The sequence below is a fragment of the Cyphellophora europaea genome (genome assembly GCF_000365145.1).
Source record: "Cyphellophora europaea CBS 101466 unplaced genomic scaffold supercont1.6, whole genome shotgun sequence".
NCBI classification, from domain to species: Eukaryota; Fungi; Ascomycota; class Eurotiomycetes; order Chaetothyriales; family Cyphellophoraceae; genus Cyphellophora; species Cyphellophora europaea.
This window is the reverse complement of record NW_008481812.1, coordinates 2,203,992-2,220,567: the sequence shown is the minus strand read 5'-3', so window position 1 is coordinate 2,220,567 and position 16,576 is coordinate 2,203,992. Positions and strand designations below refer to the sequence as shown.

At 54.6% G+C, this 16,576-nt stretch overlaps 10 protein-coding genes across 10 annotated transcripts; 4 read left to right on the top strand and 6 right to left on the bottom strand.

Moving 5' to 3' along the window:
• Positions 1–337: 337 nt before the first annotated feature.
• HMPREF1541_07078 (uncharacterized protein) lies at positions 338–1,069 on the top strand (the record flags this gene model as incomplete). The annotated part of the gene is made up of 1 exon (XM_008721403.1): positions 338–1,069. One exon carries the CDS (start codon positions 338–340, stop codon positions 1,067–1,069), a length of 732 nt encoding a protein of 243 aa, XP_008719625.1.
• Positions 1,070–1,229: 160 nt separating this feature from the next.
• HMPREF1541_07077 (uncharacterized protein) lies at positions 1,230–2,180 on the bottom strand (the record flags this gene model as incomplete). The annotated part of the gene is made up of 2 exons (XM_008721402.1): positions 1,230–1,939; positions 1,991–2,180. The coding sequence occupies 2 exons, from the start codon at positions 2,178–2,180 to the stop codon at positions 1,230–1,232; spliced, it is 900 nt and encodes a 299-aa protein (XP_008719624.1).
• Positions 2,181–2,507: 327 nt separating this feature from the next.
• HMPREF1541_07076 (uncharacterized protein) lies at positions 2,508–3,584 on the bottom strand (the record flags this gene model as incomplete). The annotated part of the gene is made up of 1 exon (XM_008721401.1): positions 2,508–3,584. The coding sequence occupies one exon, from the start codon at positions 3,582–3,584 to the stop codon at positions 2,508–2,510; it is 1,077 nt and encodes a 358-aa protein (XP_008719623.1).
• Positions 3,585–5,097: 1,513 nt separating this feature from the next.
• Positions 5,098–5,868, top strand: HMPREF1541_07075 (uncharacterized protein; the record flags this gene model as incomplete). The annotated part of the gene is made up of 1 exon (XM_008721400.1): positions 5,098–5,868. One exon carries the CDS (start codon positions 5,098–5,100, stop codon positions 5,866–5,868), a length of 771 nt encoding a protein of 256 aa, XP_008719622.1.
• Positions 5,869–6,150: 282 nt separating this feature from the next.
• HMPREF1541_07074 (phosphonopyruvate hydrolase) lies at positions 6,151–7,044 on the bottom strand (the record flags this gene model as incomplete). Its single annotated transcript, XM_008721399.1, has 1 exon — positions 6,151–7,044. One exon carries the CDS (start codon positions 7,042–7,044, stop codon positions 6,151–6,153), a length of 894 nt encoding a protein of 297 aa, XP_008719621.1.
• An 810-nt stretch (positions 7,045–7,854) lies between these two features.
• HMPREF1541_07073 (uncharacterized protein) lies at positions 7,855–8,576 on the top strand (the record flags this gene model as incomplete). The annotated part of the gene is made up of 2 exons (XM_008721398.1): positions 7,855–7,863; positions 7,914–8,576. 2 exons carry the CDS (start codon positions 7,855–7,857, stop codon positions 8,574–8,576), a joined length of 672 nt encoding a protein of 223 aa, XP_008719620.1.
• A 766-nt stretch (positions 8,577–9,342) lies between these two features.
• HMPREF1541_07072 (uncharacterized protein) lies at positions 9,343–10,881 on the top strand (the record flags this gene model as incomplete). The annotated part of the gene is made up of 1 exon (XM_008721397.1): positions 9,343–10,881. The coding sequence occupies one exon, from the start codon at positions 9,343–9,345 to the stop codon at positions 10,879–10,881; it is 1,539 nt and encodes a 512-aa protein (XP_008719619.1).
• Positions 10,882–10,940: 59 nt separating this feature from the next.
• HMPREF1541_07071 (uncharacterized protein) lies at positions 10,941–11,915 on the bottom strand (the record flags this gene model as incomplete). Its single annotated transcript, XM_008721396.1, has 1 exon — positions 10,941–11,915. One exon carries the CDS (start codon positions 11,913–11,915, stop codon positions 10,941–10,943), a length of 975 nt encoding a protein of 324 aa, XP_008719618.1.
• Positions 11,916–12,749: 834 nt separating this feature from the next.
• On the bottom strand, positions 12,750–14,431 carry HMPREF1541_07070 (uncharacterized protein; the record flags this gene model as incomplete). The annotated part of the gene is made up of 2 exons (XM_008721395.1): positions 12,750–12,825; positions 12,879–14,431. The coding sequence occupies 2 exons, from the start codon at positions 14,429–14,431 to the stop codon at positions 12,750–12,752; spliced, it is 1,629 nt and encodes a 542-aa protein (XP_008719617.1).
• Positions 14,432–15,449: 1,018 nt separating this feature from the next.
• HMPREF1541_07069 (uncharacterized protein) lies at positions 15,450–15,965 on the bottom strand (the record flags this gene model as incomplete). The annotated part of the gene is made up of 1 exon (XM_008721394.1): positions 15,450–15,965. The coding sequence occupies one exon, from the start codon at positions 15,963–15,965 to the stop codon at positions 15,450–15,452; it is 516 nt and encodes a 171-aa protein (XP_008719616.1).
• Between the last annotated feature and the right edge of the window lie 611 nt (positions 15,966–16,576).

Genomic DNA, 16,576 nt, shown 5'->3' with positions numbered 1-16,576 from the left:
CGCTACATCTCCGTGCTCGACCGAGTTGACGGCCACTCAATTCTCCACTCTACATCTGAGGCTCGACCTTGGCTTATTCCCCAGTTCCGTTATCCACGCAAACTCCACCAAGGCCAACAAAAGTCTGGGTTATGTCACCTTGAATGTCGGCTCAGGCAACAATGCACCAGATGCTTCCACTAGGCAAAGGTCCTTGGCGGGCGTATCGCATGGGAATGATTAGTCAGCTAGTTATGCAAGGCGTCCGTCCACAGTGAGCTTACCCAACACGCGCGGTCCTTGTATCACGATATGCATGCTCACGCAAGTTGTTTATCGATTCCGCTACGCCGCCATCATGAAGACCATCGCCTTATTGGGCGGCATGACGCCTGATGTCACCGCACTCTATTACAACATCATCAATGAGCATATTCGCGCACAACTAGGACAGCGGCACTCCGCCAAAATCTACATCTACAGCGTGAATCTCGAAGAGCAACTTCAGCGCGTGCAAGAAGGCAAGTGGGACGAATTTGCTGCCGAGTACATCAGTGCTGTGCAGCCACTAGCCTCCCTGGAGCAGCCGAGGGTACAAGGGGTCGCTTTGGGCGCCATCATTGCCCACAAAGTGTCGAAACAGATTGCCGACGCGCTGCCACCCGTCGTACCCTTCCTCGACGTGACAGAGTTTGTGGCCAAAGAGCTTAGAAGGCTCGGCATCACCACTGTCGGGCTCATTGGTCCCGCGGTGACGATGACTGATGACTCACCAGACTTTTTCATTGGGAAGCTCAAGGCGCGCCACGGCATCACCGTTCTAGTGCCAGACACTGATGCCGAGATACAAGAGGTCAATCGAGGTATGTTTCAGGAGGTCGTTCGTGGACCGGCAGCGGTCACTGAGCAGACGAGGACCATGTTCAAAGAAGCGGCGTGGAGGCTGGTTGGCCGCGGAGCCGGCGCGCTGATCCTGGGCAGCACTGATCTGGGCTTTGTTATTCAAGAGCAGGATTTGCCAGGTGTTCCGGTCCTGGACGCGGCCAAAGTCCATGCCGTGGGGCTTGCCGAGTGGTCAATCACAGAATAACTGGCGGTATCCTTACGAATCTGGGAACATCTGAAACCTTGCTGCCGAATTCAGGGTTAGCAGGAATTCAGACGTCAGGGTGGTGTGTAAAACGATGTTGCATGTCGTGCTCGGGCATGGGAACTCGGTTTTACGCTTTAGAATTCTGAACACACTGCGCTCATTCAAGCATAAATTCTGGGCTTCTGAGATCTACCCAGCCGAGATTCGGCTCGCTTTGCTTCCATCCTAATCTGTCCTGCACCAGTTTCGAATACGTCTTCACTTCCTCGATTGGATACGATAAGAAGCTGATCTCTTCCTGCCGATGCACTCCAGAACAGGAAAACATGGCATGCACTGTCCTACTTTCCCTGCCGCTCTCTGAGTTGATTCCAAGCGGCTCAGGATAACTGCCCGCCCCGTGGTACAGGCTACCGAGCATAATGAAAGCCTCTCCGACATTCATCTCCGCATCTGTCACTGAGATTGTGGAGAAGTCAGGCTTGTCATCTCCCCACAAATGGCTGCCTGGGACGATTCTTGTCGCGCCGTTCGCTTTGAACGTATCACAGCCTGGTACAAAGAGGCCTAGTAGCATATCTCGGTTGTTGTAGTACCGGTCGGTAGGCGGATGCCGGGCGTGATGATTCTTGTCGTCCCGGTGGAGACCCTGAGCCGGCGTACCAGGGGGGATGTCGAAAGTGATCGCAATCGAGAGCAACGGGTGGCTCTTGTTCGTCCTCGCTTCGTCACCATACCACGCCGTCGTCTCCATCGCCAAGAAATGCTCGCAAAGCTCTTGATAGAGCGGGTCCGAGAAGAACTTTTCCCGAACTGTCTTGCTCCTCCCGATGAGTCGGTTGACGGTTTGCGTCTTTCCTGCTAGGGCTAATCATCTGTGTCAGCCACGCGTTTCCCTCATTTGTCGGGTCAGCTCACCGCCGACTTTTGCCCCCGGGAGTCCCTGCGCGTGCAAGAAAGGTTGGACTTCAGCATTGGCTTTGCTGACGACTTCTGGTGTCGTGAAATCTGAGACGATGACGCATCCATCCTGCTCAAGCGCCCGTACGAAGTCCTCCAGTGGCTGGTCTCGTCGCAGTCTCTGAACCCCTGGCTGAAGCGAACCCATCATGAGCCTCGTGCTCTGTGAATCTTCTTGTGCTAGCCTCCAGCGTCTTCGTGTTGCCACTGGCGATATTTGAGGCCTGGTTGTCCAGGCCGCCGTAGGCAGCTGAGGACGGACAAGTCCTCTGCTTGGGGAATCACGGACTTCTGCCCCAAGCCAAGCATCAGGACGTCGCGGACTTCGGCGTGCATATTCCGAGTTTTTGCCATGGTGCCCGCCGACGGGGATAATTTCACCAAGGTCAGATGGCCCACTGGCTTTCATCTCCCATCAAGAAAGCGGCGCACGACGCCATGGTTGATTTCGCTTCTAGACCGTTTTCGCAGCCTGTCATCCGTCTGCTGTGGTCTGCTGCGAGAACATGCTGCTCCTTGCTATTGGCGGGGCTAGACTTTGGCCGGCTCTTCTTACACTACCCGTTATCCGATGACCTCTTCCCGTCTCCAAAGCACTCATCAGGCTGTTGACCCTGTCCTTGTCCCCCTCGTTGTCTTTGAGCTCGAATCTGGCACAGTTGAGGGGGAATAGCATCATCGTCATCACGAAGACTGGCTCAGTCCGGAGGCAGCTTGATAAATGCTGGATTATCTTACGGGCCAATTGCTGCCTTCGTGAATCTTGCGCGTAGCCCAGAAGCTGCCCGATAACCTCTCGGTGGCTTTCAACAATCTCTGGGGTGCAGGTTGGCAGAAGAGCATTCGCGAACAACGAGAAACAGAGGTCGAGCGCGAGAAGTAATGCTTTGACGACCGGGAGTGGAGTTGATAGTAAGTGATCTGTGCCATCATGGATCTTCGAGACTTCCTCGTTCAGTTGCGAAAGGGCCTGATATGCGTCGTGAACTTTCGTGAAGATGTCGACGTAGACTCTCCACGAGGCGGGCTGATCGGCACTAATCGCTCCTCCCTCCTGGTAAACTGTCGCAAGAACAAAGCCATAGTCGTAAAGTTGCTGGTCCAGTGGCTTTGGCGAAATTCCTATCCAAGGCTGGGTACGCCAATCCTCTTGCTCGAGAAAGCACGGTGTGCGTGTAATAATGCCGACAATCATCATGTTCTGGCGCACAGATTCCAACACGGCGCGAGGGAAAGGCTCTCGACAGTTCCGCGGTCCACGGACCTCAAGCATTCGGGCGATTCCTCGGTTTTGATTGATCCAGGATGCCATAGTGCCAGTCGTAGATTCGAATGATTCGTAGAGGCACATGCAACGTGCTGCAGCCAGTACTTCGTCGCTGTGCGAGAGCATGGGATCGTAGAGCATCTGCTGCATCAATCGCAAAGTCTCCCCATAATACCGATGACCTTCAATGATACATGGTTTGTTGGAGCGGTTTCGCCCAGCTCGGGTATAGGCGATGGCGAGCAGGGCTTTTCGAAGGATGTCCTCGTTCGACGACATCTGCATTGCATGATACAGCCAGGCCGGCTGGTCAGAGCTGCGGTGGCTTCTCGGCTCAGTGACAAAGTCGCTCCAGAAAATTGCAACAAGCTGATCATCTTGCAAGCGCTGAAACGAGGGCTTGAGCAACCTGGCCGGCGAGAGACTCCTCGAGCGCGAAACATCATCTGCTACTTTGGCTTCGTCCAGGTGCCCTCGCCTCAGAAGCCCATCTTGATTGCGGACAATGAAAGTAGGATAGGTGCTATACCCTTCGCATGAGCGTCCCGATTTGAGACAGCGTTGACATGATCTCTGGGCAAGGTCACACTAACCCTCGTAAGTAGACAGACGAAGTCTAGAACGCACGGTCGCCTTACCCGGACTTTTCGCCTGCGACATGTGATACATCCGCGGGATCGACCTGGTATTCCAACCATGTCGTTGAGACTCTGAATCCATTGAGACACACAGCGACTTTCAAGAGCTCAAATTCACCCAAACGCCTACTTTCTCGGTATCATATAGTCTCATGAGATACACGACGCTGAGTAGTATGTCGATCAGCGGCATGCATGAGTGAAGAAATCTTGCACGTCAACACTAGAATCTTGGAGCCTGCAAGCTAACGCTGAAGAGGAATTCCCCGGATCTCTCGGACCCCAGCATGGACCACAGCCAGGCTGCCTGACTTTAGCCCAAATAAGCAGCCAAGAAGCGAGATAGGGATATGATACCTTCTGGACGACGAATCTTATGACCTTTAGGGTTGCGTAGAAGCAGGAACAGTTAGAGCCACGCTTCCAATTAACCATTCGGTTACTATTCCGGACACTCGTGGAGCTACGAGCTTCGCTACCGGAATCTCGGGACCAATAACGCCAATGGGCGCTTCAAGAAAGGCTAATTGTGAGTGGTCCTCAACCCTGCGCAGGTAGCGAGGTTCAAAAGCTCTCACCACACCCATCACGAACAAGATCAAAAATTTGCCACCTGTCCGAGCAGAGCGTGGGCCGCGAGCTTGCTCAAACTGTTCGATGCCAGTGGAGGATCACCACTGAAGACATAACGATAACGGTGCGTCTCACCAGCGATTTGTTTCTTGAATGGAGTCATCCCCAGCTTCCGCGGTTCTTCGGCGACAATCCCCGGTATCTTTCCTGGTATATATTCAATATCAATACTGGTGCCGGTGTCGAGCGAATCCTAAAATACGTCGACCTTGTACCCGTCGACCGTTGTATACCCTTCTTTCTGCAGTCCGGAGGTGCTAGGAGTTTGATTGGTGCACTCTCCATGCTGCCAAGCTCAGATCTGTGACTAGAAATTCGGAGCAGCGCGGCAAGCTTGTGACGTAGCTCTGAATGTTGCGTTCGATACGTGTTTGATCAACATCAGTCTCAAGCGACACCACAGTTTCCCAAAGGTCTTCGAACTTGCTAGCGCAGTCCATGGTGTTTGCAACTGATCGAGGACAGGCAGCAGCACGGTCATCTTGAGGATCCACATCACCGTTTTCACCCCACTTCCCCGAAAGACAATGCCCAACATCCTTGTGGTAGGCGGAACCAGGGGCCTTGGAGCAGCCCTGGTCAAATACTACTCAGAGCAACCTTTGACTAGAGTCTACGCGACCTCCCGTGGAGATCCGCCACCGGGCCAGTCCCGCGTTCAGTGGTTGACTGGCGTTGATCTGACGAAGCCCGACTGTGGCTCTCGAATCGCGTCCCAACTGGACAGTGTCAGTCTCAATACCGTTTACATCACTGCGGGCATCTTCCAGCTTGAGTCCTTCGAGGAGCCGAAATGGGACGTCGAGGTGGCAACCTACCTCACTTCTGCCGTGGCTCCCCCGTTCATCCTCTCAGCCTTGTTCAAAGGCAACAACCTTGCTGTCAAGTCAGACCCCCCTACCAGGGTGATTCTGCTCTCTAGTGAAGCCGGTTCCCTCCTGCTGAATCAGGCGGGAGGTGGAGGTAACTACGCTCACCATGCGTCGAAGTCTGCCGTGAATATGGTGGGTACACAACTGAGATACGATCTTGAGCCCCATGGCATTGCTGTGGGCATGGTCCACCCGAGTTTCATGCGGACAGAGATGACCAAAGGCGTGGGCTTCGATGTTGCCTGGGACGAGAACGACGCCTTGACGCCGGATCAGGCTGCGGAAATACTGGGCAAGTGGACGGACAATGAGTTTGGCATGGACAAGACGGGGCAGTTCTGGGCGCCTCGCGGAACTAGAGACATCGGGAGCTGGAACGCGGTGATGGGTGATCACGTCAAAGGCCCAGTGAAGCTGCCGTGGTAGGTCGTCGTAGTCTGCTTCATGTAAGTGGTGGGGATGACAGTGTGGCTTTGCAAGGCCATGTCATTGAGGATGAATAGGAACACCCGCAATTAGGTCAAGGATCATCGATACATCGTCCCAATTGTAGATGATTCCGATCACACAAACGCAAACGAGGTCGTTACCCGATCCCAGGACTCGACGCCCGGCGGCTCGCGGGTACTCGATCTGGAGCTGACGAGATACACATGCTTTCAGATCCCTGGATGATTTGACTCGTAGAGTCCAGGTTCGTGAATCTGCTCATCGCAAATACTTCTTCTCAATCTCTCGCATCTCTGCGTCACCCTGCAACTCGAAGACGTCCTTTACACTCGCAATGTCCCCTTCGACACCGGCGATACTGTTGTCCTTGATAATTCGCTCAAACGTCTCCCGCATCGCCTTCACAGCCGCTCTGATCGAATGGTTGCCACAAATGATCAGACCTACCTTGTTCAGCTCTGCAACATTCTGAAACGACAGCTGCGGATAGCTTGTCGGCACGATGACCAACGGCACTTTCCCTGACCATCGCTGACAAAAGTCCAAGATCTCATCTGGGTTCTTCTGTTTGCTATGGATCAGGATCGCATCTGCCCCAGCCTCTGTGTATGCTTCTGCCCTGTTCAGCGCCTCCTCCAGTCTTAGTCCTGCTATCAATGCCTCCGTTCTTGCCACCACCAGCATGCCATCCTCTCCTTCGCCAGCCGCCGCTTTTGCCGCTCCTATCTTACCCTGGAATTCTTCCACGGTCACCAGGACATGCCTCGCTGAGACTCTCAGACTGGAGTCCTTTGGGAACACTTTATCCTCCATCACAACTGCCGCGCAGCCCGCATCCTTGTACTTCCTTACCATGTAGCTGACATTCACAGCATTTCCACCGCCGGTGTCGAGGTCGGCTATCACCGGTACATTGGGGCCCACGGTCTCCACTATGGACCGCGTCATCTCCAGATGGGTGCTCACGGGCAGGATATTAGCGTCGGGTACAGCGTACAGGGCAGACAGCTCGAAGCCCGATGCCCATATGGCAGGAAATCCGGCTTGAGCGGCAAGCTTGGCGGACAGTGGGGAGTGAGAAGCCATAGCCAGGGCGGGCGTGGAGGGTGCGAGGAGCCTGCGGAGGCGGTGCGCGGTGATGCTGTGCGCCATTGTACTGCTTCACAACAGCAACGTCTCGCTGGACAGAACCAAACTCGGCGGTGGAGCTAATTTGACTATTATGAGAGTGTATTGCAATTACTATCATATGTGAGCCGTGAAAGTGTCGGCTTGGTGGAGTTATAGGCGAGAATAGGCATTGCGCCCAATGACAAGACCGACGGTATTCCAGCGCTGGTCATGTCCTTGACCTCAACGACCGCGAGTCATGGTGGAAAGTAATAACCCGCGGGTTGCTGTGAAGCCATCATCGAATTCGCACCAGTCATTGAGCGTTATAATGCATGTAAGGATAGCTGAAGCCCGCTAGGATTCCCGGGCGCGGAGGGGTTCATCTGCCAGCCCTAACGCGGCATAGAACCAAGCCTTCACTGCCTGAGCGTCCCCCCTACCGCTTGAAGATAACCAGCATACCCTCGCCTCGAATACGGAGCAAAAGTCTCAGAAGACCTGGCTCTTATCCACTGTAAGCTGTGAAATCTATTCAAGTAGACTGCGAGAGAGCCTGCGGCACCCTACTCTCCGGCCGTAGAAACTCCTTTGCAGCCCCCTAGGCGCTCGTGTTGCAAAACTTTGGGCTGTTGGTTCCCCGCGTCTGCCACCCACCCCGGCGAAGATCTTCATAGTGCCTGGAGTTGCCTGCCGTGTCGACCGTGGACATGAATGGTTCCTTCTGGGGAGCACAGAAGATAAAGCTGAGGTCTGTCGCTTTGTCGTTGGTGAAAGGCGTCTGTAGCAGCCTTGGAGTACATCAATACCAGGTCCACGGTAAGCTTCACCACAGCTAGGCGGCCATTCGACATGTCCAAGGTAGGTAACTCCTCGTCAGCACGGTATTGCCCCTGTCTAAGCATTTCTAGACTGTTGTGTCTGCTGATGAATATCGACGAGCACGTTCGTCGCTGCTGAGCGAGGAGAAAGCTGCGACGAGACTGCTCTCGTCCGTCGCCGAGAAACGTCGTGCTCTACCAATGGTCCGACTCAATGACCCGTCAAGCTTCGTATTTGCTGGTCCCAGCAATCGCCATTTTACTTTGTTAGACCTATTCCAGGGTCGCCGTCAGTTGATCATTTACTTCCACATGCCCTTCAGCCCCACTGGAGTGGGCTGCGGTGGCTGTTCCTTCTTCAGTGACCACATTCCTGCTGGTCGCGTTTTGTCGCACCTTCACAGTCGCGACACGACGTTTGCAGCTGCGGCACCGGAGTCGGTGACTGCGGTTGATGCCTTTCAGAAGCGCATGGGATGGACATTCCCCTTTTACAGCTGCCTAGACACATTCACTAAGGCCGATGAGTTGGGCGATGATATCACGTGGCGCCCCTCACCAGGTGCATTCCGCCTCAGCTGTTTCTTGAGAGAAGGCGATGAGGTATTCCACACTTACGAGACAACAAGTCGGGGCGTGGAGGTAGTATTATCGACATACGCTTTGTTGGATATGACGCTACTTGGACGACAGGAGTCGGGAGAAGAAGCGAAGAGCTTCCGGCTGCATGACGAATATACGCAGGAGGGATAGAGGTCAGCTAGCCGTGCTCGGCAATGCCTTAACCATCAGTCTATACTGCCAGTCCCTGCATAGGGTGTTCATGTGTTCGAGTAGGGTTCAAAGCACTGATGCGGAGTTCCAGGTCTGTGGGTATGGTGAGGAAGGCGAAGAAACCTGCCCCGCCGAGACGGCGATCGCTCCCGGCGAGCCGGGGTCTTCGCTGCCAGCACCCTGGAGTGGAGAGAGCAACCCTTTCAATCTTCCGACGGCTCAACACCATCTACCTTGCTCGTGGCTATGGATGAAGATCATCAACAGTCTCCGCAGCCATCGAAGAAGCGAAAGCTGAAGCATCCCCGGACCTCTAACGCGTAAGCACATCACAAGTCCTAGGCGAGTCCGTACTCATAGATCGGCGTCCAGATGCCTCTTCTGTCGAAAGCGAAAGCAGAGATGCTCAGGCACTCGTCCCTCGTGTCAATTATGTCTCGATAATGAGGTGTCCTGTATATACAGCTCAGAACACCTGTCGCGACGCCAGAGTCCCCTCTCGAAAGTGCCGAGCACGACGCTAGCTTCTGCCTTCCCGTCGCTGGAGGCACCTAACCCTCATTCGAGCGACGGAAGCTTAGCACCTTCACGACAAACTTCCACTGAACCAGGCGAAGTCAGCATCGACAACGGAGTCCATATCGGACCATCGTCAGGTGTATCATTTCTCTATAAATGGCAGGAAGGAGCCGCTAATGTGCCCCATGATGGTGATGCAGCTGCTCCCCTGTCGAGCTACGGTGACATGCCGTTGTCTCGAGTCTCAAAGGCCGCAAGTCCCGGTTTAGATGAAGCACACAAGCTTATGGATCACTACTTTCGTTTCGCCATGCCAACGTTCCGCTTCTTTCATCGACAGAGTCTAGAGCGCTGGATGGCGGATTATGTCCATCGCCAGCCTCTACCAGCGGCTAAGGCGGCAAGTGTCCTCATCGTTTGGGCCCAAGCTCTCATCTCCTATCCAGACGACTCGATTGGCGACTTACAAGCATCTCAAAGGGGTGCATCGTATTTTGAGCAGGCTCGCACACTCCTAAACAGCGAGCTGGGGCCAATGACTCTTGCATGCGTCGAAGCTCGTTTGGCTATGTGCCTCTATCTCCTATGCGTCTCACGGATTGTGGAATGCCGCTTTCTGTTCTCATTCACCCACGCCCTTGCCATCTCAATGGGTCTACATCGAAAGGCGTCTAGACGGCTGAAGCTGGCTGCATTTCAGCAGGAGCGCAGAAAGCGAGTCTTTTGGTCACTGTATATTGTCGACAGCTATCTTAGCGTCATGCTCGGTCAGCCTCGCCATCTGCGTGATGACGACCTCGACCAGGAGTACCCAGTCAACATCGACGACCTGGTCCTGGACGCAGCCACTGATCTCTCTCAAGTCCCTCATCACGGCAATATAGAGGCATTCATCTACCACGCCAGACTAGCTCGGCTCTTCACCCGCAGCACTGACGTGCTCTATCCTATTCATGACATTAGCAGCGAAGACATCGTTCAAAGAGGCGAGTCGATAGTCGCAGCCTTGGACGGGTTGGAGCAGGAGCTGCCCACCTTCTTGAAACCACGCTTGACTGCAGCCATCGGGGTCCAAACTTGGGACCGGCAGAACTCGGTGCTCAGTCTAGGCTTTGCTCATGCTCGCATCATTGCCACCCGCAGATCGCTCCTCGTCGACACATTCAAGATCTCTTCAGACACCGAAATGCATCAACGCCACGAATCGTGCATGCGTGATTGTCTAGATGCCATCATCAACGTCCTTGATCACGTTTTCTCGATGCTGCAGCACGGACGCTTACTCTCCACCTTCTGGTTGACGCAGTACATCGCATTATGCGCCATCTCGACGTTGTTCGTGTATCAGATACAACAGAACCAAGGGAAGGTGCCGGTGCTCGCTCAAAGCCGCGACTTAACTCAATACCTTAGCAAAGCACAAGAGATTCAAGAGCACCTGGCCAAGATCGTTCCACAGGGCTCACAAGCACAAAGACATCACTACCTTTTGTCGAAGCTGAGGCAGCGGGCAAGTCGCAGCGCGTCATCCTCGGTGACACCAGTCGAGGGACGGGCTCAGCAGAGCTCCAGAGTCCAGGAGGAGGAGGAACGGTACCCACCGAGCCCACAGCCTCAAACTCAGCCACCGGTCGATATGCCCGGTGGGAATGACTTCACGGCGGTCAATATGTTCGATCATGACATCCCCGACGCTGCCTCGTGGCTTTACTTGGACCAGCTGGGAATGCAACCTGATTTCCACGCAACATGGCCACGTTATTAATCTATTGCGCTTTGTGTTTTACCAGATCGATATACATGCGTGATAGGCAGCAACTCCCCTCAAATCTTGAACTTGGTCGGGTTGGACTTCCCAGCCTCCTTTGCGGATTGCTTGACGGCATCCTCTCCGAGCTCGTCGAAGATGTCGTAGCCCCATCTTGGGCTTGGGTCATTGAAGCGCTTGTGCTTCTCCATTGCGTTCAGCTTCTCGTACGCCTCCTTGGGCAGCTCCTTCACCATGACATTACCGATGATTCTCTTCTCGGTGACACTCTTGGGCAGAACGACGGTGCCACGTTGAATGGCCCACGACGCGAGCACCTGACCCGGATCCATGTCCAGCTCCTTGCCAATCTCATGCACGAGAGGATCGTCCACCGTCCTCGGCTCGCCGGTCGTGTTGTTGCCCAGTGGACTGTACGCCTGGATGAGGATGCCGTTGTCCTCGCACAATTTCTTCAGCGCTGGCTGCTGGATCCACGGGTGTGCCTCGATCTGGTTGACGGCCGGGACCACCTCGGCGACCTCGAGCAGCTCCTTCAGCCTCCGCTCGTTAAAGTTGCTGATTCCAATGGCCTTGGTCTTGCCCGTCTTGAGCAGCTTCTCCATCGCCTTCCACGTCTCCGTGTAGGGCGTGTCCCCCAACTTGAAGACCCCCTCGTCATCTAAAGGAAACCACTTGTTGCCTCTGGCGAATGGCGTGGGCCAGTGCATCAGGTACAGATCCGCATACTCGACGCCAAGGTCCTTCAGCGACTCGTCCAGCGCCGCCTCGACGTCCTTGGGTGCATGCTTCGAGTTCCATAGCTTGGTGGTGATGAAGATGTCCTTGCGATTGACACCGCTGTTGCGGATTCCAGCACCGACCTCGTTCTCATTGCGATAGATGGCCGCGCAGTCGATGTGTTTGTAGCCGTTGCGCAGCGCGATCTCGACTGCTTTCTCGACCTCGTGTGGCGCGGCCTGCCAGGTGCCGAAACCGACCGCTGGAATGGGCGCGCCAGTGTTAAGCATGAATGTCGTTGGGAGAGGCATGGTCGATGGTCTGTGAAGATCTTGGTCGCGTGTAGAGTGTAGACGTGTCGCAATGGCTCAAAGTATAGTACAGAGTAGATAGCGGCTAAGAGCTCATTGGGAACAAAGACAACTCCTCTCTACCACCCCTCCAAACCCGCCGTACGCCTTTGAAAAATTGTTAACGTCCTCACCCCACGAAACTGCATCATCGTGGGGCATCAGAGTACCAATGTGCATGCCACTGGTCTCCAAATCGCCCCTCTGATTGGCCGGCAGCTTCCACGGGCTTCGGTGCTAACGCCGGGCGACTATTTGTAGGGTCGGGCTTGTACCGAGCCGACGGAAGACCGAAGCCAAGCGTCATTTGGAGCACGTGCCGGCGGTCCTTCTCAACAGGCGCGGGGACTAGCCGCAGAAAATGTGGGCTGTTTGGACGTGCTTCCCGAACACAGGATGGGAGAATAGAAGGGGAAAATGGTGGTCGTACGGCAACGTGGGCTGGCATTGGGCAAGCCGTAGAGGAATCGGTGGAGATTCACCTACTCGCTTCGGGGGAAGCAGGCAGTGGAAAGCTTGGCGACTGTCGATTCTACCCTCCCCAATCCAAACTCTGTGAGCTGGACCACGGAACGCAGATGAACAGGGACTGTGAGGTATTCAGAAGCTTCTGGTGTCGCCGATGATCCCAACAATACAGGATCGCAATCGCCAACGTGCTTTTTGACAAGCTGTTCCAAAATCAAAATGCCGAGCGGTCCTCAACCGCGCCACCGGTATGCAAAGTCCATATCATTACGCCATGCCCAATGCAATGCCTCGCTCGTCATTCTCAGATCGGATTTGAAGACTCATTCAGTCGCTGCGTTCCCGAAACTCGGCGTACGGCCCATCCTTATCGCTGACGAAAATATCCCACATCTGAAATTCGCTGCTCCTTGTCAGTTCTATACTCGACGAAACGCATGAATGGCCGTCACGTACCTTGACCTCTCTCTTCCCTGACCTAATCCTCGTCGCCCTTCGCCTGCGTGCTTCAAGCTTCCTTCCGGCAACCGCATGTCGAACTTCCATAGCAACCTGGCCAATGCAAGGGACAACTCCATATAGGCCATTGGTTTGCCGATACAACCTCGGCTGCCGATGCTGAAGGGGTTGAATACGCTCAATAAGGCCTCATTCTCCTTCTCATCGCACTCTCCTTTTATCCATCGCTCCGGCTTGTAATCGAATGCCGCCGGTATGTAATCCTGGTGGTGGTGCAGTGCATAGATTGGACAGCCCACACCGACGCCTTCCGGAATGTGATGGTCAAGGATGTCAATGCCGCCCGCCAGCGTCTGACGAGGCAGGATCGCACCAACGGGCGGACTCATGCGCAGGGCCTCGTCGATACAGGCACGGAGGTACTTGCAGTCGTTTAGCGTAGGCCCAGCACGGATCTCTTCAACGGACTCAAATGCGCCACGGATCTCTTGCTGCAGCCGCGCCAGAGTGGCAGGGTTGTGCAGCAGGTAGAAGATCGTCGATGTCAGCGTCGTGGAAGTAGTATCGGAACCCGCGATGATCAAAGTGTTGCTTTCACCCCATAGTTCTTTCTTGCTGAAACCTTCTCCAGTCTCGGGATCCTTGGAGTGTAGGAGGTAGTAGAAGAAGTCCTTACGCTTGCTATCCAGCGCACCCGAGGCCATACGCTCGCCGACCTGATTACGGCTGAAGGCGAGATATTGATCGCGGTCAAGATTGAGCTTGCGGAATAGGATGCGGTCGACTCCACTCTGATGCAGCCAGGGCATCGGTCCTGTCGTGTTGTGGCGTTTAGCAGCCTGCATAAGGAGAACCGGTGCGTCACGATTGGCAGGCTTCGTGCCTGTCAGCATACCGAAGCCGCTACCAAAGGCCAGGTCACCCATTACGTCGAAACCAAGGTAGGTACTCCATGTGGAAATGTTCTTGGGTGTGGTCCACTTGTCGGAATGGGGAGCAGTGTTGGATCGATTGAAGCGGTCAGTGAGCGCGTTGATATAGGCGGAAACATGCTCGAGAACAAAATCCTCGACGCCCTTCAACGCTGAGTCGGAGAAGGCATGAGACATGACACGGCGCTTGCGTGCGTGCATCTTGAGGTCGAGGGCTGTGTGCGTGGAAAAGGCGCCAGGCACGGCGGGAAAGGAGAGATAGAAATCGGACTTGCGAACATTGGCACGGTGGCCGTAAATGGCTTTGAGGGCTGCAGGGTTGTTGATAGAGACGGTATTGGGGCCATAGCGGACAAAGTCGCCATACTGCTCGTGGAGACGGTGGAAGAGAAGATGCTTGTCGCCCTTATAGGCGTGATAGACATCCCACCAGGGAGTAAGTTTGGCTAGGAACGGGCCAGGATATCTAGCAAGTGGGTGGAAAAATGACCTGTAGACAGCTGTTGATGTGAGATAGACGAGGAGAATGGCTATGGCCAACAAAGCGATATGTTGGCCGAGACCCGCGAGACGGGTCGAGCTGTTGTGCTCGCGTACGAAATCTTTGATTGCAGCCATGTTGAATCCAAACGTCGACAAAGACTCAGGCACACAGCAAGGCCTTTCAATCCCTCTTATGACCTTTTTGAAGAGATCTGAGATGATGGCGTGTTGTAACAGCCAACGTCGGTTTCCTCCGGATATTCATCCCAAAGCGGCCATCTTCCGCCTGAGACCCGGGAATTAACCAATGAAAGTCAAGGCCATGCTGACCTGAATACTTTTTAATCCGCTAGTAGCCGCGGTGCCCGCTCCTAAGGGAATTCGTAAGGTGTATATTTCCCGCCGAGTTGCTTATCCGCAGGGTCGGATTTGCAACTCGAGTCCGCTGCTGACAGCAGGGATGCTTCCGGTGGCCGAGCCAGCGAGGTCTTACGAGTCGCTGCGCGCGTGCGCATCTTGTCGCAGGCGCGGATGGCTTGTGGCGACTGACGTTTCCACAAGCTCACCTTGCTGTGTGGTCTTCCCGTGTTGCTGATCTTGCAGTGGTCTCTTTTCATGCACAGTACTTGACACGAGCTGACGAGAGCATCAGTAGACTCTACAGGCGAGAAGCTCATGTCACGTCTTGACCAAAATGATCGGCTTGGGACCCATAACCGGAAATCATAGCTTTGGTTTGCAGAGATGTATGTTGACTGTTTGCCCGCAAGCTGCGGCAAGTGTCTCGTCATACTCGTCAACTCGCGTGTCCGTGAGGCTGCAGAGCAGGAAGACAAAACGCTGGGCGGGGGTCTGAAGGTGGGACGTTGGCCAGAAAGGCTCTCGGGCCGCTGTATGTTCGCCTAGACTGGAGAACAGTTCAAGATGCATCGTGTTCTATGACCTCTCCGGGCTAACCGATGGCGATAGAAGCAGATGATGCGGCCTGCGTTTGCGAACCAAGCGCGCGTGGCTCGACGTGGCTGGCGTGGTACAGAATCGTCCCTTCGGTTACGTCGATGCGCAGGCGCGGTAAGCGGCAAACATGCCCAGATCTGCATCCAACGCGCCAAGAAAGTTCCCCTGCATATTCACCGCTGGCCGCCGGCTCCCATCAAACATCAGCGAGATCCAGCTCCCAGCTCTCGCTTCTTAGGCCAGGCTTGAACTGGTCGTGGACTATATCTTGCTTCTCTACCTGATGGAATCCTTCAGCGTGATATAGTTTCCGTGCCGCGAGAAGGTGGCTTTGTGTCCACAGGACAATGCGACGATAGCCCGCCGCTCTGGCAAAGGCGATGCACGCCTGGGTCAAAGTCTTCCCCAGCCCCAATCCTCTTGCTGCCGGCTCGACGAGTAGAAGTCTTAGTTTTGCCGCGTCCAGCCTCTCGCTATCTTTCGCAAGCATGATGGACCCCAGAAACACATTATCCTTTTCCGCGATCCAGCACCGTTCCCGATCGGCATCGAAGGAATCAATGAAGTCGGCCGCAATTCTGGCAACCAAGGCTTCGAAGTGAGGGCTGTAGCCGTACTCTTGGCTGTAGATTGCTGCATGGCGGGATACAATGTAGCCAAGGTCGCCGGGCCGGTGAGTGCGGATGGTAAAGGGGGAGTCTTCTGAACTCATGATCTCTGGTCCACGGTTGTCTTCCCGCCTGTTGGACAAGTGACGGACTCAGTCAGGCATTTTTAACACTTTTTCAAGTCTGTCCCACTGCAGACACAAGCCATTTCTCGGCGCTTCATCTCAAATCAGGCAATGACCGCAAGGGCGCGAGACACGAAAGGCGTGAGGAGTAGATGGGCTGAACTCGCCGTACATACTGACCATGGTCGTCGCCGGCTCGAGTCTAGCTCTGTCGATGCTCGGTGCTGAATGCAGCGCAATGATTTCGGTCGAGCTTTGTCAGATGTGAGACCCGCTCGACAAAAAGTACCGCCGAGTTGCGGAGGGGCAGCCGACCCCGCGCGTAATGAACCCACCCCAGCAAACGCAGGAACCCGGGACAAACGGCTGCTAGTTCCAGAATATCGGCTGCCTCAATGCTTATCCCTCACAGACTTTGGGGAAGGTACATCATCCTACTCAACAATATCACCATTTTTTGCAATGACGCAACCTGGACGCAGGATTTATGTCCCGAACCGTCCGCCAGTGTCAACGAACAGCCCCATCCTCTGCATGAAGCCTGTGGCATGGTACCTTGTCAAAAAGCCCTCAGCAATAATCTTATCCAG